This window comes from Bombus huntii, chromosome 6 (genome assembly GCF_024542735.1).
Source record: "Bombus huntii isolate Logan2020A chromosome 6, iyBomHunt1.1, whole genome shotgun sequence".
Classification (NCBI taxonomy): Eukaryota; Metazoa; Arthropoda; class Insecta; order Hymenoptera; family Apidae; genus Bombus; species Bombus huntii.
In genome coordinates this window covers 9,174,451-9,195,512 of record NC_066243.1, presented here as the reverse complement: position 1 = coordinate 9,195,512, position 21,062 = coordinate 9,174,451, and the positions used below count along the sequence as shown (strand labels likewise).

At 30.6% G+C, this 21,062-nt stretch overlaps 3 protein-coding genes across 11 annotated transcripts; 2 read left to right on the top strand and 1 right to left on the bottom strand.

Annotated features, from left to right (window-relative positions):
• Nucleotides 1–13: 13 nt before the first annotated feature.
• LOC126866333 (pentatricopeptide repeat-containing protein 1, mitochondrial) lies at nucleotides 14–2,682 on the top strand. Its single transcript, XM_050619793.1, has 4 exons — nucleotides 14–170; nucleotides 384–2,004; nucleotides 2,084–2,389; nucleotides 2,467–2,682. Exons 2-4 carry the CDS (start codon nucleotides 538–540, stop codon nucleotides 2,557–2,559), a joined length of 1,866 nt encoding a protein of 621 aa, XP_050475750.1. The 5' UTR covers nucleotides 14–170; nucleotides 384–537; the 3' UTR covers nucleotides 2,560–2,682.
• LOC126866325 (protein virilizer) lies at nucleotides 2,571–8,374 on the bottom strand. Of its 2 annotated transcripts, none has more exons than XM_050619777.1 (6): nucleotides 8,227–8,374; nucleotides 7,620–7,716; nucleotides 7,435–7,547; nucleotides 6,984–7,347; nucleotides 3,207–6,855; nucleotides 2,571–3,115 (listed from the first exon to the last, which is right to left on the bottom strand). In XM_050619777.1, exons 2-6 carry the CDS (start codon nucleotides 7,671–7,673, stop codon nucleotides 2,823–2,825), a joined length of 4,473 nt encoding a protein of 1,490 aa, XP_050475734.1. In that variant the 5' UTR covers nucleotides 7,674–7,716; nucleotides 8,227–8,374; the 3' UTR covers nucleotides 2,571–2,822. The 2 variants fall into 2 exon arrangements, with proteins under 2 accessions (XP_050475734.1, XP_050475733.1); XM_050619776.1 differs by lacking the exon at nucleotides 8,227–8,374 and adding an exon at nucleotides 7,864–8,098.
• LOC126866322 (supervillin) lies at nucleotides 8,337–20,984 on the top strand. Of its 8 annotated transcripts, XM_050619759.1 has the most exons (27): nucleotides 8,337–8,485; nucleotides 8,959–9,141; nucleotides 9,312–9,470; nucleotides 9,570–9,658; nucleotides 9,736–9,865; nucleotides 9,941–10,172; nucleotides 10,258–11,661; nucleotides 12,401–13,122; nucleotides 13,192–13,397; nucleotides 13,478–13,559; nucleotides 13,665–13,818; nucleotides 14,101–14,356; nucleotides 14,437–14,713; nucleotides 14,796–14,894; nucleotides 14,975–15,143; nucleotides 15,220–15,377; nucleotides 15,450–15,893; nucleotides 15,966–16,117; nucleotides 16,339–16,800; nucleotides 16,892–17,042; nucleotides 17,493–17,644; nucleotides 17,714–17,986; nucleotides 19,761–19,884; nucleotides 19,960–20,154; nucleotides 20,254–20,528; nucleotides 20,591–20,746; nucleotides 20,819–20,984. In XM_050619759.1, the coding sequence occupies exons 2-27, from the start codon at nucleotides 8,961–8,963 to the stop codon at nucleotides 20,903–20,905; spliced, it is 6,789 nt and encodes a 2,262-aa protein (XP_050475716.1). In that variant the 5' UTR covers nucleotides 8,337–8,485; nucleotides 8,959–8,960; the 3' UTR covers nucleotides 20,906–20,984. The 8 variants fall into 8 exon arrangements, with proteins under 8 accessions (XP_050475716.1, XP_050475712.1, XP_050475710.1 ...); XM_050619755.1 differs by having other exon boundaries at nucleotides 10,261–11,661; nucleotides 12,401–13,113; nucleotides 13,478–13,818; XM_050619753.1 differs by having other exon boundaries at nucleotides 10,261–11,661; nucleotides 13,478–13,818.
• Nucleotides 20,985–21,062: the final 78 nt, after the last annotated feature.

Sequence of the window (21,062 nt, the reverse complement as noted above, 5' to 3'; positions counted from 1 at the left end):
AGCAGTACTAGCAGCTACTGGCTTTACTACTGTACCGTTATGATTAGTTGTAAGGTTGTAGTTGTACGTTGTACTTGATTGTACGTAGCGCTAGTGTGCCATTTTATTGTAGCTAAACAATGGTAATTAAATAATTGAAATATTTATTGTTTTCTATGTAACATATAAATGTAAGTAGATTAATATAATATTTTATGATTTAACTTTTTAATATATATGGATTTATTTCATAACCTTTATTTCAAAATTGTTCTTTCATCTTTCATAATAACAGAAAAGAAATTCAGATAATAATAAAATCCTATTATAACTTTCTTTTTTTTATAGAAAGAAAAAAATATATAGGAATATGTTTTAATTACTATATAATATTTATATTTTAGATATTTGTTTTGGAAATAACAACCATTAAAACTAATAGAACTAAAAGACCTAAAAGACATGATAAATAACAAATAATAAGACAGAAGAAAATATCTTATGAGTATGCATCCAGCGTAAACATATTAATTAAAAAATTTTACTAATTTGTTAATCATGTTTTTTTTTAAAAAAAGTTGTTTTCCAAAAACAGAAACTATTACAGGTTATGTAAATGATCGTTATTATTCCATTAAACGAACGAAACAATTCTTATATTCATTACAAATATATAATTCTATTAATTATACCAATAATAGAACACATTCGTGGTTATGTTGTGATATAAACCAATTTGGTAAAAAATATATTTTAAATACACTAAATAAAGATAGTCTTTCACATTTTTCAATTTTTAATAAAAAATTTTGTGAAAAAACATTGTCAGAAGATATTAATACATTTGGAAATCTTTCATATGAGGAGTATGAAAAAATTAAAATGGATAAAGCAGAAAAAGAAGAAAAAAGATTCGCAGAAAAAGTTATAGCTCCAAAGAAACAAAGATTAAGTTATGGAGACTATTGTAGACTTATTAAATCTCATTTATATAATAAAAATTTACAATTGGCTCTGAATATATTAGACTTAATGAAAGAAAATGGTGATAAACCTAATTTATATATGTATAGACTATTACTTTCTGGTTTTGCTCAGCAAGGTGATGTTGAACAATGTTTTAAATTATTTAAAAACATAAGAGAAAGGGGTTTAACTCCTAATGCACCTGTGTATAATAGTTTACTTAATGCTTGTGCTGAAACAAATGATACACAAAAAGCATTAGATCGCTTATCATTTTTACGAGAATATTTTTATAAGAGAAACATAGATTTGTCTGATATACATTATGCAACTCTCATTAGAGCTTATGGTCGTCATAATCAAATTTTGACTGCTTTTGAAATAGCAGATGAAGCAAAGGATAAAGGCATTTTTACACAGGACATAATTGCTGCTTTGTTTCATGCAATAATCAATGATAAAGAAAATGGATTAAAATATGGTTTAGTTTTGTGGCATAAGATGAGAATAAGTAAAATACAGCCAACTATATTTCATTATAATCTTCTTTTAAGGACAATCAGAGATACAAAATTTGGTGATTTAAAAGTAAATGATATTATAGTACCAGAATTTATAGAAACTCAAATTCAACTCAGTGAAACAGGAAGGCCAGATTTATTAGATTTTCCACCAGTATTAACTACTTCACTTATTTCAGTACTTAGGAAGAATAATTATTTTATCTCAAATAATAGAGATTCTAGACAACAGCAAGAGCTAAATATAGATACAATTGATAAGAATCCACTATTAACCCTAAATTTAAATGACATATTACAAAAAAATCGATTACTCTTATTTGGTGGAATTGATAAATTATTAAAACGTATGAAAAATGATAATGTGCAACCTAATACAAAGACAATAACATTAATGTTGGATTTACTCCCACCTACAATAGAATCAGAAAACTCTTTTTTTAAATATATTGTTAAAAATAAACTAAAAGTTGATATAACTTCTTTTAATATGCTTATTAAAAGGAGATGTTTAAGAAAAAAATATGAAGCTGCTAAAGTAAGTAGTTATAATTTAATCAAATTTATTCTTAGTAAGTAATATGTAAATAATATCAATTATTTATATTACATTATAGGAAGTACTCAATGATATTCAATTTCATCATTTGATACCAAATATTGTTACATTTGGAGTATTAGCTATTGGATGCAGAATGCACAAGGATGGAAGAGAACTTTTAGAACAAATGGAAACCATTGGTTATGCACCAAATTATGTGATTTTAGAAACATTAATATTCAATGCATGTAGTGTTAGAAACTTTACTTATGTGTTGTATTTAATGAAGTATATATCGGAGAATAGAATTGAACCATCGCAACAAATATTGAATATTTTAGAAAAATTCGATGAATTGATGTTGCAAATTATTAGAAATGAGGTATATAAATTATTTTTAAAATAACTGAAATATGTATAATTCATAATGATCTATTTTAATATTTACTAATATTGTAGGATAAATACAAGTATAAAGCAATTAATGAAATTATGAAAGATTATAACAACTTTAAAATAAAATATGAAAATTGGAAAGAGGAAGTGCAGTGATATTCTTGAAATATCAAGATGAATCTTTATTTTGTTTATAATTTCATTTTTACATCGATCTGTATTCGTATTGACTTGAAATAGTTACATCGTTGTAAAATAAAATTTGTACAAAAGCAAATATTTCTACATGTTTCCATTTTATATCTATGTATATAAATAATTATTTTTAGTAGTAATTAAAATAATTAAATTGGTCTATCTAATATAATGATACCCTAAAGATATCAAATCATTAATGAACATTAGAATTCTGAAGTAAATTAGCGGAGATAAGAAGGACGAGTTTCTTGTGTCCAAGGACGACTCCTTGTTCCTGTGTTGATTGCCCGTGAAGGACATGTGCCACGAATGCTAAGTTTATTATATCCTGTAGGTCCAGTTGGTTGTGCTCCACATGTTTCTAATGCTACAAAATCATCTACATGAAGGGAAGGTGGTCGTGAAGTATTTGGTGGTCTTGATCTAAATGGATCTGCTCCTCTGCCTACACTTCCCACTACTGGTCCTCCTCTTAAAGAATTAGTGAATTGTGTTCGACCTCGCATAGGTGTAACTGTAAAAGAAAGTTTTTTAATTAAATTTTTACCAATTTTGCGCCAATACAAATAATTACAATAAACATATAACAAATATATGCAATTTACCGAATGGTTGTTTTACTTTAGAAACAGGAGATGTTGTTTGTTTTTGTACATCTCTATTTTCTTGATCATCAGTTTGAGCTTTTGATTGTAATGGTTGTGTAGCATCATCAGGTGGTGTTTTAGAACATAAATTTTGAGCTTCTGTTAACAAATTAAAGTCGGTAGGAAGCAGTTCAGCTGCTAGCGCCAATAAATCTACTGTATTTTCATTTGAAGCTTGATTTGGACACATAAATGTAAATTTCTTTGGCCGTTTAGAAGCAAAATCTGGAGTACCCAAACATCGTTGAGAAAATTGATTCAATAGAGCTTCAGGAGTTGGCAATAATGGCTCTAACATTTCTGGAATTGGTTCTTTTTCTTCTTTATCTTCTGCAGATTTTAAGATTTCAACTAATTCTTGTGCACGTTTTATCTTTTCCAAAGGATGATCATTCTTATCCCATAATATTAAAGCTGCTAATTGCTGTATACGTAAATACAAAGATCTTCCTTGTGACTCAGACGCAATTAAATTTTCTAAAAACATTATAGTTAAATCTATAACAGGTTGAGCTTCTGGATCTTCGAATACCAAAATATGGTCTAATAATGACCGTAATGCATCAGGATTATTTTCTAAACAACTTTTTACATGATATAAACCGTAATTATGACTAATAAGAGACAAAAGTATACGAAGTGTACTTTGTAATATATCGGGTTCGAATTTTGTGCTAGTTGCTAATATATCAATTAATACAGCTAAAATAGATAAAAGTGGTTCTTTACTTGGTACTGAATGAGTGAGTCTTTTTTCAAATGGTTCATTGACATCTTCTTGCATAAGACTTAGTGTACAATCACACAATGTTTCAAAGATATCTAGAATTTCATATTGCATCCTAACATCGTTTGTATTTTTAAGTGCAGTGCACATCATTTCAATAACAGGTGGATATTTTTGGTCAGATTTAACTTGTGCTCTAGATGCAGGACTAGTTAAAGTTAACAAAGTAGCCTTCATAGGTGCATGTCTTGCAAGTTCACTAAGTAAAGCAAGAATTAAAACATTACTTTCTAGTGGTGTAGCAGCTATTACACCATCTAATAAACATCTACCTACAAGTAGTGCTGTAGGTGCTGCTAAATCACTTAATTGTTTGCATACTTTTGAGAGAAGAATTAATAAATCTTTATTCCAACTGGCACAAAGCAATCGTAATGTTTCAGTTAAATTATTAGCTTGTGCCTGTAAATGTGCAGACCATAATTTTCTAAGACCTAAAACTCGGGTAGCATCTTCAGTCAGCATTGTTTGTTTTGAAGTTAAAACAGGTGGTAATAAACGCGTTAAAAGTTTCAAGCCTGGTATGAAATTACATGGGCTTAGAGAAACCATCTTGAGAACTTCGCCTAACATTTGAGTCCATAATGATTTTGCTACATTTCCAGATCCATCTGAATCCACAGCCTGTGTAAATACTAAGAGTGTCCCTACTATTTCCTCAGACAAAGTTTGAACAATTCGAATAGGAGGAATAGCTTCTACTAATGAATAAACACCAAGTAATGGTATTACAGCTGTTAGATCTTTGAAATCTGTAGCCATACACTTCACAAGACGTTCCAATAATGCTCTTGTTAATCTCACACATGGAAGAAGTAATGCAACCAATGCTAAGCCTCTTCTGCCTGTTAGAGCTGCACGATGCAAAAATGGTTGTTCATAGAATTCCGAAATATTTACCATAACTGCAATAAGAGCTGTTAAACCATCAGCAGCAAACAATTGAGTTAATGCATTCCTGTATTTTAATTCAATATAAGGTTCCATTGGATCCACATCATTATTTGAAGGAAAGACAAGATAATATAAAATTCTACATGCTGTAATTAATTGTCCTGGAAGAGAGGCTGCTTTATCTGCATTTTTTCTAATGCATGCAACAAGTGGTGAGACATCCCCATAATTCCAATGAGATGGCTGCGCTGCTGTTGTCAGATATGATGTAACATCTTTCAATACAGCTTGCGTTCGTGACTTTTCTAAAATAATTCCAGCACGATTTTGAAATACCTCTATTTGGTCAGAATAGCGAATTGTTGCTGATATAATTTCTGCAGAGAATTCACACAAATTTGAGTCAGAAAGATAGGGGATTAAAATTTCAATAAATTCTCCTTTAGAAAGTACTGTTATTACAGCTTGTAAACCTTCAGGAAATATTAAGAAAGAATGAAGTTTTTTTAAAGCTATCCAGTCTGAAGGTTGATATTTTAAATGTAATAAACATTGTACAACTTGAAGACGCCAAGCTAAAACCAATCCTGCACCAGGTAAATCACATTTCAAAGCTTTTAAAATTAATTTGGTAACTTCTGGTTCTTTTAATAAATACAATAAGCCTTCTTTTGTATCAGAAATACGTAAGAGGAAACGTCGAGTAGCTTTAATTAAATTTAAATCTGATTTTGGAGAAGTAAGAGCAAATAGAATATGATATAAAAGTTTATGATATTCAAAATATGCTATCAGATGACATCGAGGATTTCGATTATGTTCCCGTTCAAATTCCATTTGTACTCCAGCTGGAAGTTGCCGTTTTGGTTGAGCCATTAATGTAGGTGAACATATATATGTATTTGTTAATTCAGTAATAGCCAACTCATCAATTTCTTTCATTTCATCAAGAAACTCATATGTGTGAACTTTCCTTAATAAGGAACTTAAAGCATATTTTAATCTTGCTAACTTTGCTGTATCTAACATCATTAAAGCGTTTTTATATAAATTACTTTTTGATATAAGAAATTCTCGAACAATTATTGGACTTATTAATGCAGCATCCAATGTACGAAGAGCGGAAAGTTTTACAGGAAGTGCTACATTTTCGCGCATACATAGCGCTAATAATTTGTAAGGTGCATCTACTTTCAATAGAATATCTGGACCTTGTGGAAGTTTACATAAGGTTTCTGCTAATCGTACACCAACTTTAACATGGCGAACTTTGTAAGCTGGTTGAGGTTGAGCACATGCAAGGTCCATATCCAAACCAGCATTTACGATATTAGTCAAATCATTAAAATCCGTATTATTCAAATGAAAAGGACTAAGTATTGCGCATAAAGATTCGCAATTATGAACAAATGCCTCTTTTTCTTGACCTGAAGCATTATTAAAATGTAAAACTGACTTTGATATAGATTGAAATATTTCATGAATCTTATCCAGCATGTCTTTGTTAATGTGGTATTCTTCAACAACATTCGATGATTCTTCTAATTCAAACAGATCAGGTGGTGTTATGGAATAAATATTATTTAGCTGAATATTTTCACATTCATATTCTACAGTAGGTGGTATATCATCTGCCATTATATCTTCATCAGATAATATAGGCTCAAAAGGTTCTCCAGTTTCTTGTTCACCACCATCCTGTTCTGCTTCTTCTTCTTCAGCCGATATACTTTCAGGACTTAAAGAAACTAAAGATTCAGAAGGTGGTGAAGAAGGACGTTTCGTAGATTTTAAAGTGCTGTTTGTAGCATCTTCTTCCCAATGTCCCATTTCTGTCTTTCCAGTATCTGATGTTGAATTTCTAGATGATTCTACTATTTGAATTGGTTGTATAGGAGGAGGGGGGGTTGCTGCTACACATGTTTCCTACAAATTCCATATAAATCTTTTATGATTATTATTCCCAAATTAAGTCTTATACATTTATAAATATGTGTGTGCATATGCGTCTAATTTATATATACGTGTATATATACATATATATAGTAACGTACATTTGAGTTTGTTTGTGCTTGATTTTCATAGTACCATTCGGATTGTTGCTCTGAAATTTGAGTAGTATTTTCTACAACTTCTTCCAACCCACTAACACAAGCTGCAGAACCAGCAGCCGAACTAACAACTTCTTGTGGATTATTTAAAGATTTTGTTAATGTTCCATATACTGCTAAAGTAATTGTAGTATACCAGCCTCTTAATACCAATCCATCTGTTGGTATTTGTTTTCTTTCACATTCTAATTGAATATGAACATTTTGCTTATATTCCAACTCCCCGAGTGATTCAAATGTAGAAGCACCAGGTTTACTTAAATCATTTACAAAAAATTCAATTTCAAACTGAGATGGATTTGTAGCCCTAACACACATAAAAGAAATAAAATAATTTATTAAAAGAAAATAATTTTTTATCTTGATGTATAACTTTTATGAAATAACTCAATACCCTAAACGAACACCTCCAGGAAAATCAGCTTGTACTCTAGCACCTAATGGAATAATTCTAACTTCACTTATATAAACAGGTTTTGGAAATTGTACTAAATCTAGATTAAGCTCCTGAAATAAACAAATAGTTTTATTGAAATTATTATATTACACTTGAAGCAAATAAAATAACCTAACACTTACTTCAGAAATATCATGTGAAAAGGTATCAAAGAATAATAATTCTGTATTGTCCATGTTTCAGTTATTTCAACATAAAGTGGTTTGAAATATCATTTTTCTATAAAAAGATCAAAATTATGACTATACTATGTATTTGACACAACAAATACTTCAAATATTTGTTACTATTTTCTTCAATTATTGCATAATTACTTTCTATTTCAATATTCAGGCATTTAATTATAAACAAAACATTAATACTTACAACATGATTTATATAAAATTAATGTTTTAAAATCATTTTGAAAATGACGTTTTCAATAAATTATGTATACAATGTTTGTATACATAATTCCAATTTCAATTTTCGACTTATATTATGGAATATTTTTTCTTACATTAATTAAAGGATATTAAAACGTATAGCAGTAAAAAGAAGTAGACAAATCTTAAGTTTTTAAAAAATTTGAGTATTTTCCAATGAATTATACACGTGTTATCTTTTATTCTTTTATAACAATATATATTTATTTAATTCAAGTAACGCCATCTGGTTTCACTTAATATCTACCTTCGGTTTCATTCGTTCTACTTCGTTATGAGTGAGAGAAATTGTAATGACTAATACCTGTGCAATCTTTCCTGCGAACGAATTTTTCTTTCCGTTGTAAAATTTTTGTCTACGATAAAACTTGAATTTCACATATTTTGTATATTTGCCCGATTTTAATGGGTGCTTTTTATATGTATTTTATAAGTAGTACTTATTGAATAGCTGTGATAACGACATAACTGATCTGCGTCACTGGTTGCGTTCTTGATTATTTGTAAATTTGTTTTTTGAAATCGTGATACAGCTGCAATGAAACAAAAGTAATATTAGATCAGTAAGTGTGAGGAGAGTTTTTGTTATAATTCATACTGTATAACATTAGAACATTGTAAACATTTTAAATATCGTTATTAAATTTAACAAATATAGAGTTACCTTTTTTCAATAAGAATCTTTCGTATTATATTTTGTAACAATATGTATGGTTAAATTTCAGTTTTGAAACAGGTGAAAATTTTTGTTAACATTATTTTTAGATTCAAAACTATGTATACATATGTTCTAAACTGATAAGGAATAAATGAATTACTGTCAAAACGTTTGCGATTATTATTTTTATTTATTAAAATATATAATATTATTATATTATCAAAAATCACAAAAATTTTTAATTTTATATTTATATTTATCTCCTATATGACCTATACTTTTGGATCTCAAGAAATTAAATATGTTTGTGTATGTATAATTAAGTAATAATAAGAAGCATCTTTAAAAATATTAGATATAATAACTATTTGCTTTTAGGAATGGTAGCTGCTGGAGCCACAGTTTTAATGGCAACCAGTGAAGGAACTTCAAATAAAACACAAAATAATTCCACACAATATGAAAATCATAATATTTGTTGTCACTATAATGAAGTACATAATAATCAACAAAATTCAGAATGTCCAATTAAAAAGAATATAACATCTTGTAACATAAATAGTAAGTATTTTAAATAATAGTAAATATAGTCCATATATTTTTAATTCTCTCAATAAGTTCTATATTATATATTATTGGTACAAAAAACAATTGCCAAAAAGTACAGTTTTTGGTATATATGTAATATACTTCAGTTTGATATCAACAATTATCAATGTTTTCTGTAATAGAGAATAAAAGTCGTAACCCCATGTTGGAAAAAAATAGTCGATTGATTTCAAGATCAGAAAATAAGGAGAGTAGTAAGAATCTTACATTATATAAAACGGCATCAGTTCGTGAAACAAAAGCTTCTAGATTACGAGCTGCCTCCATTATATCACCTAATGGTAAGTTACATATTATAGCCATTTTAAATAGATCGATATAATTTAATATCTGCATATGTATGTGCTTCATAATTTATAATAATTACTGCATTTATATAGGTGGAACAGTGTTATCAAGAAGATTAGGTATGTCAGAAAATTCTACACCCTTGGGCCACCAACCTAGTACTAGTTTATCAATTAAAGATGTGAGTTATCATATCTACTGTGATTATAGAATATAAGTATATTAATATATTATACAATACCTAACAATATTATGCAGGAACATCCAATATCAAGTAATAGTAGTATTACAAATTCGCCACGAGAAAGGGATAAAAGTTACAAAAGAAAATCATATTTAAATCGGTCACTTAATATGGAAACAGCAACAGGAGATCGTTCAAATCAATGTAAGTAATCTAAGAAGATTTATTTACTTCTTTACTACAAATTTTACTTTATTAAAAATTTTGTATATGTTTTAGCTGAATGTAATATTAGACAAACTAGAAGACAATCAAATAAACAAGGCTACATATCTGATACAATATCTACTTCATATTCTAGTAATCAACATCAAGCAACTAATCTAAGTAAAAAGCCTTTTGACTCAAAAATCACTTGCCCGAAAGTTAAAGAAAATTGTCCAAAAACTTATACATTGCCTTCACTGAATTCTCTTGCAAACAGTAAACATTCAAATATACAACGAACTAGGTAGTTCTGTTTGTTAATATTTTTATGGTGTAGCTTTTATAATTTACACTAACATTTGAAATCGTTATATAATTTAATTTTGCAGTAGTGGCGGACATAGTGATTCAGAAGTTTCGCGAAGAGTTGACGCATTAACAGCGTTAACAAAATCTGCAATAGAACGCGTAGAAAGGCTTAAATCACAGTCAAATTTGCCAACAAATTATGGATTACGATTGGAAAATCGTTCATCTAATATTCCATGTCAAGTCACGGAAAACAGTACGAATAATACGCGTGCATTGCAATTATCTCCAAGAAAAAGTTCTATTTTGAAAAAATCAAATGATGAACACTCTCAAGATGGATCTTTAAGTCATCAACATACACCAGTTTCAATTCTTAAACATAAGATGTCTGATATTGATACAGGCCAAAATATATCTACCATTGTGAATCATACAGTTCTGCCTGTAACATTTTCACCATCTGTTAGGGAACTAACACATAAAAAACATGGTATTTTAAAAAAGCGCAGTAGTTTGGATGAAAGCGAAATACTTCGACGGCGGAGTTGTTCACCCGATATTTCGTCTACTGACAATACTTATTCTGAATTCAGGCCGATATTAAAAAATCAAAGACGATCATCTTTGGATGAAATTATTAAAAGGGATCAGAGTCCAGATCTTCAGCCTACTTCAATATTAAAACGAAAATCATCTAGAGAAGATGATAGAGAAGATCGTCAGGTTGGTTCTGCAGAACCACAAGGTATACTTAAAAGAAAATCTACGAATAGTCAACGAATGACTACTGTTAATCATCACGTGACCATTACAATGGATGCAACAAACGTCACTGGTCCAGAAATACTTGATAGTTCTGAAGTAAGGCCAATCCTAAAGAAAAAGCATAGTAGAGAAGAATCATTTGGTAGTGATCCACCATCTTTAGAACCACGACCAATACTAAAAAAGAAATCCAGTACAGAATCGGATGAACATGACGATAAACCTAAAAAGACTATTTTGAAATGTACGCGAAAAAATTCACAAGATGAATGTAACTATGAGACAGAATTGACTTCACCAAAAAAATTGTCAATGCTTAGAAATCGTACGTTACAAAATAGAACAAGTGGAGTATTGGAGAATGATGCTGTACGACCTATATTAAAGCAACCTGGCAATAGGGACAACGAATCGCGAGTCCGTTTAAATTTATATGATGAAACAGTCATTAGTGATGATATATGTACAGAACCAACAAATTTATTTTTGCGAAAAAGAGCACAATCTGTGGGCCATATACAACCTTCTAATATTCCTAATGAATTCATTGGTGTACTTAACAAACGAAGATCTCTTGAGTTAATATCTGTAGGTGCTATATCAGAAGAAAAATCACAAGTGAAGTTAACAACCAGTAACATCTATTTAAAAGCAGCTCCTTCCCTAGATGATGAGAGTGCCAAGACTTCTATTATTCCTTGTGACAAATTGTACAGGTAATATTAAAGAATTAAGCTATCATCATTTATAATAGGTATTACTTTTTATGAAATTAAGGATTATATTTTTCAAATATACCTTTTATATCTATTTATATTATTTATATCTAGAAAACAACAATTATGTTGGGATTTTGTTATGCTAAACGTTTCATTAAAATATATCCTATAATTTTTATCAACTTATTATTGTGTATCAATGTGATATATATAGTATTCTGTAGCATATACATTTGTTTATGTATTTAGTCTGTATAGTAATATGTAACTTTGGCAAGACGTTGAATCTGTGCCAAGTTTAATTATAGATCACCTAGCAATTCTAAAAGCTACAGAAAACAGAGAATCAGAGCATGCACACAACCTGTATGTCCATCTAAAAGTTACTTCTGATTTAAGATAGTACTTTAATTTTTATTTTTTTTTCTCAAACACAATTCAAAACTTACAAAAGGTATTAAATTTAAGGTGTTTTTCTGTTTTCTACTTACCTGTATGAAGTGTATGCATAAACCAAAGTATAGATTACTAAAGAAAAAAGATTTATAAGTTTTAGTAATAGGTACTTATTAAGTCTTCTTGTGTGTATACATCTAAACTATAAGTCACAACATTTTTGCACTGTAAGGCTTAAAATAATATTGTTTTTAAATTTTATAACAATTTATGTAAATCACATTTCCTTGTTTTGAATTGTAGAAAACATATAACAAAATAATAATGTGTTTAATTGTAGCACAACGAAAGAGAAATTCACAGACAAGGAAAAGCAAACTGTCATAGTATTTGAAAACAAAGAAGGAAATAAAGTGATTTCAGATGGACCTGTAGATAACAATATTGATAATAGCACCTCAGTTTCCAATAGAATGAGTGATAAAGAGGGTTCAAATAATGAAATGTTGTGTGTGCAAAAAAAAGCAGATGATGGAAACATCCAAGAAAATAATAGTGTACATCGCAGCAACAGTGTTTCCAAAATGACATTGCATTTTAAAACTTTGCACGAAAAGGCAAATTCTAAGGAAAAGGATGGCATGTCTCAAAAAACACCGAATAAAGGTTCACATGGTGTACAACGATATAGAGATCGAAAGAATCAAGGAAATGATAGATTTAACACACAACCAATAACTTTTCAAGAAGTGCAGGAAGCAGTTCTACAAAATCAACGCAATGTCACATCAGTTAAAAAATCAAGTTTGGCAGAAACTACAACTGATGATGAATTTGACCCTTCTAAATTAAGTTTGGCAGAACGGGTGCGTTTGTTCAATCAAAAAATTGATACCGAAAAATGTTCAGTATCAAATACCATGCCATTAGAAAGACATTCACGCAGACGGCCGGCTGCTCGTTATAAAACACAACCAGTTACATCCGAAGAAGTCGAAGTAGCATCTCGAATATCTCCATTAAATACTATTAATCAATGTTCGTTAGATACTAGTAAGCTTTGTATGTTTATTATGAAACATATATTTGTATAATATAAATTATCAATATTCTAATTATTTCAATTTTAAGGTGATTTGCCGAAAAGCATTTTAAAACCTGTTGCGTTACAAGCGCATAATTCGTTGCAAACAAAAAGTCTTGAACTCGAAGGAATGAAATTAATAAAATCTGTACTTAAAAAAGAATCTGAAGAATTAGAACAACGGACATCTGAAAGTTGTGATATTTCATCGCGTTTTAAATTAAAACCTAATTTAAAATTGGAAGAAAATAAGGTAAATAGTATTTGACTAGGAAAAATAAATGATTTAATATAAATATGGACTTTAGTTTTGATATAAACCGTTATATACAGGCAGGAAGCATAATGGAAAATAATTATCCAACGCAATATGGTTTGAGTTGTGCCTATAGTGAAAAAGATAACCATATAGAAGGTAGGCAACATAAAATTAAACAAAAGTATACAGTGCCTTTTCACAAATATAGTACTCAGGATGAATTAAATAGAACAAAAATCAAATCTGCATTAAATAACATAGATAATGTTCAAACTGTAATTGCTACATCTAAGAAATACGAAGAAACTCTTCAAACATCTGGAGGTGAGACATTCTCTGTAAGTCATGAAACATGTAACATAAAAGCTGAAGCTGCATCTCCTTATCGTCATCCTATTTTTTCAAAACAAACCAGGTAACAGATTTTATATTTATCTATTTATAAAAACTATATTAAATGAAATATAATTCTATATTAATATAAATATATTTTTAATGTTAGATATTAATAAGGCTTGTAAAAGTTGCATAAATGATCAAAAAATTTGCTACACTTTTTAGTAGAATATGTTTTATCAAATATGACTTTTACCTGACGTCGAACCTTCTATTTATTGTTTCAACTACTGATAAGATTACATTATGTAAAAAGGCACGGGTGTAAACGTATATATGTATTACAATTAACTACTTATAGGTGTACTTCATTGTCAAAGAGCGTTAGTCATCATGCGATTAGCAACAAAACCAATGAATGTGAGTCGAATAGTGCAATAATACCAAAGCATGGTGTACATCTTCCAGAACTATGTCGTAGCGCAACGCAAGCAATACCGACAATAGATACTAATGATGGCCCAAGTATGAGTATTGCAGAACGACTAGCTGCGCTACAACGTAGCGGAAATACAAACTGGAAACGACGTATAGCTTCTGAATCATCTAATTCAGTGGTAAATGACATTAAATTAATTTTATTGCAAAATCAGAGCATATTGCATTATTTACTATTAGTAATTAAAATTGATATTAGGATGGAGTATGTTCCAATTCATTGAATAAGGAAGAACTGAGTATCAAACAAGGAGTACTTGCAGATTGTCTTGGAAAGTTAGAATCTGCAACAGAAGGTTGGAAGAAAAGAATAGCAGCTCCAGATGTAACAAAGTTTACAGTAGCTGGTAAAATGAAGGTAGAACAATTGGAAAACGTAGATCCAGGATCATCATCTCCGCTTATTGAAGCTACAGGAAATATTATAGATAGAAAGAAAAAAACCCCTCGTCCTGAACGATTTAGAGCAAAGAAAGGTAATATTATTTAAAATATTTTCAACGCTTTTAAACATAAATCTATAAGTAGAGTATTAAGGACGTCATCATTTATTTTCAGGATATATGAAAGATGCTGTATCTACTCCAACTAGTCCAAATAAAGATTCATGTATTAAATTACGAGGAAGCTTCTCTGAACCTGCAAGCGATGACAGTGGTTAGTGAATAGTTATTTTAGGAGTTATATCAGAGTATTTTTCTTTCACCATTAGCATTACTTAAAAATGTATGTCATAGCTGAAGAAGTGAAAATGGCGAAGAACGTATCACCTGTTGTCTCAGTACCTAAGATAGACGACGAGACATTCACCTCCTTCTTTACTGGAATTTCATTAGAGAAATGCGAGGCTGAATCTGTTGATTTAAATGAAAGCGATTTCGATATGATTACATCGCAATCTGAATTGTAAGCCTTTTATTTTTTACTAATATTGTTAATCATACAGTAAGTTTTAGGTTCTCATATATTTATATTATTATAGATTAGTTCAAAAGCGAAATATACGATTGAAACGACGACGGTTTGTGTCTAGAAATCCACTTAAAACGCTTGCAGCTCGTACTGACTTAAAATCAGAGTATACTGAGATACGAACTGGTATTGCAGAAAAAGTAATGAAACAATTAAATGTTGAAAAATGTAAGTCTTTATCGAATATTAAATACTTGATATGTGCCACTATAATATTTATGTTATTGTACCATGTTACAGTAGCGAAAAATTCATCATTAGCTATGGAAGCTTTAGCTGGCCTAGCTTCTACTGAAGACTTTAGTAATATAACACTAAGGAATGTAACAGATACAAATATTTCTTCGAATAGATTACAGCCATACAAAGACTTGATGTTAATTTTAATTAAAGGCCGGAGACATGTACAAGTGAGATTAGTCGAGCCAGTTGCAGAAAGCATAAATAGTGGCGATAATTTTGTTCTAGTAACAAAATCAGAGGTTTATAATTACATTGGGAAATATTGTAATGTTATCGAAAAAGCACGAGGTGCAGAAATTGCATTGAGTATTCAGCAAAATAAGGATCTTGGTTGCCAAACGTTTCAAGTTATTACTATTAATGAAGATAAATTAACTTGCACAAAAAGTCAATTACAAAAATTCTGGAGCTATCTTGGTGCAGAAAATGAGAACGTAGATGGTAAGCTAGTAGTGTGTCATATATGATGTAACAATATCTTGTAAAACATTAATAGCATTGTATAAATAATAGTCATTGAGGGTGGACATCCTGATGAAGATGAGCTTTACGAAACATTCATGATAGATACAAATATGGTATACGAAATTAAAGATGAAGAACTGGTGCCACTTGAAAAATATTGGGGTACTATACCAAAAATTGAAATGCTCGACCCAAATAAGGTAGATATTTTAACATGATATGTGGGATGTTTCCGAAATCATAGTATAGCTAAAAAACACGTAATCAGAGCTTCACATGAAAAACTTTTATTCTATATTTTTGTCTTACTTTTACATGAGAAAGCATCTCCTTTCCGATTAAATCACAGTTTTGGAACCATCTTATATATTTTCTACAGTTAATTTAATTATTTATAGTTATATTTTTTTTCTTTTATAAGGTGCTAGTATTTGATTTTGGTAGCGAAATGTATATATGGAGTGGTAAAGGAGCTTCAACTGATAAAAAGAAACTTGCTACACATCTTGCTACAGAAATGTGGCAAGAAGGATATGATTATTCGGAATGCACTGTGTGTCCAATTAGTGCGGCATCTATGATTGGTAGACGCACCGTGTCAAAAATAGACTTAAAATCTGCTAAAGTCAGACCTAAATGGTGTTTACTTGCTAAATTGACACAACATGTTGAAACAATACTTTTCAGGGAAAAATTCCTTGACTGGCCAAATGTTTCTCGTATAATACGAATTCGAGGTACTAAGAGTAAAGAGAACGTTGATGGAACTGTAACTATAGAAGTGTGTAATATTAATAATTTATTAGAAGAAAATACCATTCCAGTTGATTTGGTTCTTGAAGGAACTCATTTAGGTAGAGGCACTGGTTGGTATGACGATGAGGTAATAAAAATTATTACTTAATAATATACATTAAACAATGATTATATGGTATATATACCATTCTTCAATAATTAACTACATAATTCTTCAGCAAATGAAGCAATTCATTGTTACAACAATGGGTATAAAAGTGTGGCATATTGATGAATTTTCACATAGTCTTCTGGATGATTCATCTGTTGGACAATTTCATTCTGCAGATAGTTATATTGTATATTGGATGTATTCTGTTACAGTTACTGGTAAATGTTATTATTATTTTTGACATAAATACATTTAAAAAAATATATACAGGGTGGTTGGTAATTGGTGGTACAAGCGGAAAGGGGATGATTCTACGCGTAAAAAGAAGTCGAAAATATAGAATAAAAATTTTTCGTTTGAGGCTTTGTTTCCGAGAAAATTGACTTTGAATTTTCGCTCGGTACGCGTGCACTTTATCACTTCTCGTTATAACGGATCTCACTGTAGATCGTTGTCTCGATGGAAAAATTAAAAAAAAATTTTTAAAAATTAAAAAAGAAAAATTAAAAAAAAATTTTTATTCTATATTTTCGACTTCTTTTTTCGCATAGAATCACCCCTTTCCGCTTGTACCACCAGTTACCAACCACCCTGTATAAATACTGATAAATATGTTATGTCTTAGTTTTATAAGTTTAATGAGATGCGTTATACTGTTTTTTATCCAGGTCGCGAGCTTAGTGGTTTACCGTCAAAACATTCTGCAAAGGGACGCGATCGCTCAGTATATTTTATTTGGCAAGGGCAAAATGCATCTTTGAATGAACAAGGTGCTGCAGCGTTACTAACTATAGAATTAGATAACGATCAAGCACCTCAGGTAATTATTAACGAAGATTAGAAACATTACTCGAATTAATATTTTAAATTTATACGCACACCTTTATAGATTCGTGTAGTTCAAGGATATGAACCAGCTGCATTTCTCAATTTATTTTCTGGAGGTATGATTGTACATAGTGGCAAGAAAACGAATACAAAATGTGACGAAAGATGGCGATTGTATATATGTCGTGGTACTTTAGAGTCAGAGGTGTCTTTAATAGAGATTCCTTGTAGTACTCGTCAATTACGTAGCAGAGGTTCACTTATATTATTAGACACTAAAAATAACAAAATTTATATATGGCATGGATCTAACTCTTTACCTCATATTAAACAGGTATTCTTATTAAATTTCGTATTACAATGAATTTTGAATAGTACAAAAATCAAAATATTAGATGGAATAATTTTTATATACAGGGTGGTTGGTAACTGGTGGTACAAGCGGAAAGGGGGTGATTCTACGCGAAAAAAGAAGTCGAAAATATAGAATAAAAATTTTTCGTTTGAGGCTTTGTTTTCGAAAAAATCGACTTTGAATTTTCGCTCGGTACGCGTGCACTTTATCACGTCTCGTTATAACGGATCTCACTGCAGATCGTTGTCTCGATTGACGTTATGTTGATAAACACTTCCAATGTGACCGAAGTGTTTTCCTACTTACTAACTTACTATCCGACTTTTATCGCTATCCACTATCAGTACTTATTAGTCTACCATCATGTCTACATACAGCAATCGGGAATATACGGACATGATACTTTCGTTAGGTGCGTGTGGTGGTAACGCATCAGCCGCAGCTGATCATTACAGACACGGGTATCCCAATCGTCGACATCCTGACAGACGTGTTATTCAAAGAGCAGAACGAACCCTCGGCGAATATGGTTCTTTTGAAAAACTTAGACGACATGGTGGTCGTCGACGACGCATTAGTGTAAATGTTGAAGAGCAAATACTAAAGGACGTTTTGGAACATCCTGACATAAGTGCAAGAAACCTTTCTTTGCGGTATAATCTTAGTTGCTTCACGATTCTTCGAATTCTACACGAAAACAATTTACATGCTTATCATATCACCAGAATACAAGAACTCATGCCTCATGATAAGATTTCGCGAAAGGCATTTTGTCATTGGTTGCTTCAACAGCATGCCAACGATGCAGAATTTCTGTTAAAAATTTTATGGACCGATGAAGCGAAATTTACAAGGGACGGCATGTTCAATGTCCATAACATGCATAATTGGCAAAATGAGAATCCTTACTCTATTCTTGAAACACATTTTCAAGTAAGATGGAACGTAAACGTCTGGGCTGGCATAATCGGACATCTAATTATTGGGCCATATTTTTTCGAAGGAAATGTAACGTCAGCAGCATATTTCGATTTCTTACAAAACAAACTACCGGAATTATTAGAAGATGTACCGCTGAGAACTAGAGGAAGTTTAATTCTTCAACAAGACGGTGCACCGTCACATTTTAGTCGTCATGTAAGAGATTTTTTAAACCAACATTACCAAGGCTGGATTGGTACAATGTTGGAACAATAGCTTGGCCACCACGCTCTCCTGACTTAACTCCGCTTGACTTTTATTTATGGAGCCATATTAAATCAATTGTCTATTCTGAAGAAATCGCAAGTTGCGAGCAATTGAAAGAAAAGATTATTGTAGCCTTTCATACTTTAAAACAATCGAATACGTTAAAAAGTGTTCATATAAATTTAATTAGAAGAGCAGAAGTATGTGTTCGGCAGAATGGGCAACATTTTCAGCAATTTTTGTAATAATAAACTTTATGATTACTTCATATTATTTCATTATGTATTCTTAATTTTCCGTTACGGCAAAAACAAACTTAAACTGCGATAATATCCATCGAGACAACGATCTACAGTGAAATTCGTTATAACGAGACGTGATAAAGTGCATGCGTACCGAGCGAAAATTCAAAGTCGATTTTTTCGAAAACAAAGCCTCAAACGAAAAATTTTTATTCTATATTTTTGACTTTTTTTTTCGCGTAGAATCACCTCCTTTCCGCTTGTACCACCAGTTACCAACTACTCTGTATATATATATATATACAATGTTAACTTATATCTAGCATGCAGTTAATGCAGCAGCAAAATTAAAAAAGAATCGTCCTCAAGAAACTGGTTTAACATCTGAAGGTGATATAGAAATTTTTGAAATTGATGAAGGAATGGAACCAGAAGAATTCATCAATGGTAGGTAAAAGTTTACGTTTAGTATTAACATATTGTCACATGGAAATAATGAATAAGATATATCTTATTGCACAGCACTGGGACAAATGAACAAAAAACTGTATGTATCATTAGAAAAGGATCAATTACAGGAACATACTCCAAGACTGTTTCATCTGTCAAGCATTTCTAAAGAATTTAAATCTGTAGAAATGTTATGTCCTCATCGTGCTTCTTTACCAACTCCATTTCCTTTTCTACAGGAAGATTTGTACCAAGTTCATCAACCAGGTAATTTATAAAATTTTATGAAAGACTAATAATTTTATGAAGGAGTAATAATTTTATGAAGGACCAACGCATTATAAACTTATTAAATTATTATTATAGCCTTATTTTTATTGGACAACAAAAACGAGTTATGGATATGGCAAGGCTGGTGGCCTAATACCGGAGCAGAGGATCAGTCCGGTAGTAAAGCAGTTAGATGGCAAGCTGAAAGAAGAGCAGCAATGACAATGGCTATGCAGTATTGGCAAAGAATTCATCCAGAAACTAATAAATATCCGATTTATCTAGTCTGGGCTGGTCTTGAACCTTTGCAATTTATAAATCTATTTCCTACATGGACATATCGCGACGACATAGCGGAATTAAATATAGAGGTATTTTTACATTTTCTAACGTTATTAAAATTATATCTTTCAAACAAATAATTTGTAATTAGGATGGTCGAAATCCTGGAGAAGTATTAACTGTAGAGAGTGAGTTGATTCGATTAACGCAGAGTACGTATCCTCCGGCTCAATTACTACAACGACCACTACCAGAAGGAGTTGATCCTACACACCTGGAGCTGTATTTATCTCAACAACATTTTCAAGTATGTTTTGTAAATTATTGGTGATAAATGAATTCTAATAACAAGAGATACATATTTCATGTATTTTATCAGGAAATATTAGGTATGACTAAAGAAGAGTTTCAAGAACTTCCAGTTTGGAGACAAGTGAACCTTAAAAAAGAAATAGGACTTTTTTGATGAAATGTCCAGACTGCCGATCCTACAAGAAATAGCTGCCCTTGTAAAGCGATTAATAAAGTTTTTGTTAATTGTTTTATGATGTTTATAACTTCAAATTTTTTAACTTCTCGATGTATGAATTCGCGTTTAAGATATGCCTAAAGTTGCCTATCGA

Coding starts and splice junctions, on each gene's coding strand:
- LOC126866333 (XM_050619793.1), top strand. CDS start 538: ATGTTTTTTTTTAAAAAAAGTTGTTTTCCAAAAACAGAAACTATTACA. Junction 2,005..2,083: donor AAAAATATGAAGCTGCTAAA/GTAAGTAGTTAT, acceptor ATTACATTATAG/GAAGTACTCAATGATATTCA. Junction 2,390..2,466: donor TGCAAATTATTAGAAATGAG/GTATATAAATTA, acceptor CTAATATTGTAG/GATAAATACAAGTATAAAGC.
- LOC126866325 (XM_050619777.1), bottom strand. CDS start 7,673: ATGGACAATACAGAATTATTATTCTTTGATACCTTTTCACATGATATT. Junction 7,548..7,619: donor TTTCACATGATATTTCTGAA/GTAAGTGTTAGG, acceptor TGTTTATTTCAG/GAGCTTAATCTAGATTTAGT. Junction 3,116..3,206: donor TAAAGTAAAACAACCATTCG/GTAAATTGCATA, acceptor TTTCTTTTACAG/TTACACCTATGCGAGGTCGA.
- LOC126866322 (XM_050619751.1), top strand. CDS start 8,961: ATGGTAGCTGCTGGAGCCACAGTTTTAATGGCAACCAGTGAAGGAACT. Junction 14,714..14,795: donor ACGATTTAGAGCAAAGAAAG/GTAATATTATTT, acceptor ATTTATTTTCAG/GATATATGAAAGATGCTGTA. Junction 17,645..17,713: donor ATAACGATCAAGCACCTCAG/GTAATTATTAAC, acceptor ACACCTTTATAG/ATTCGTGTAGTTCAAGGATA.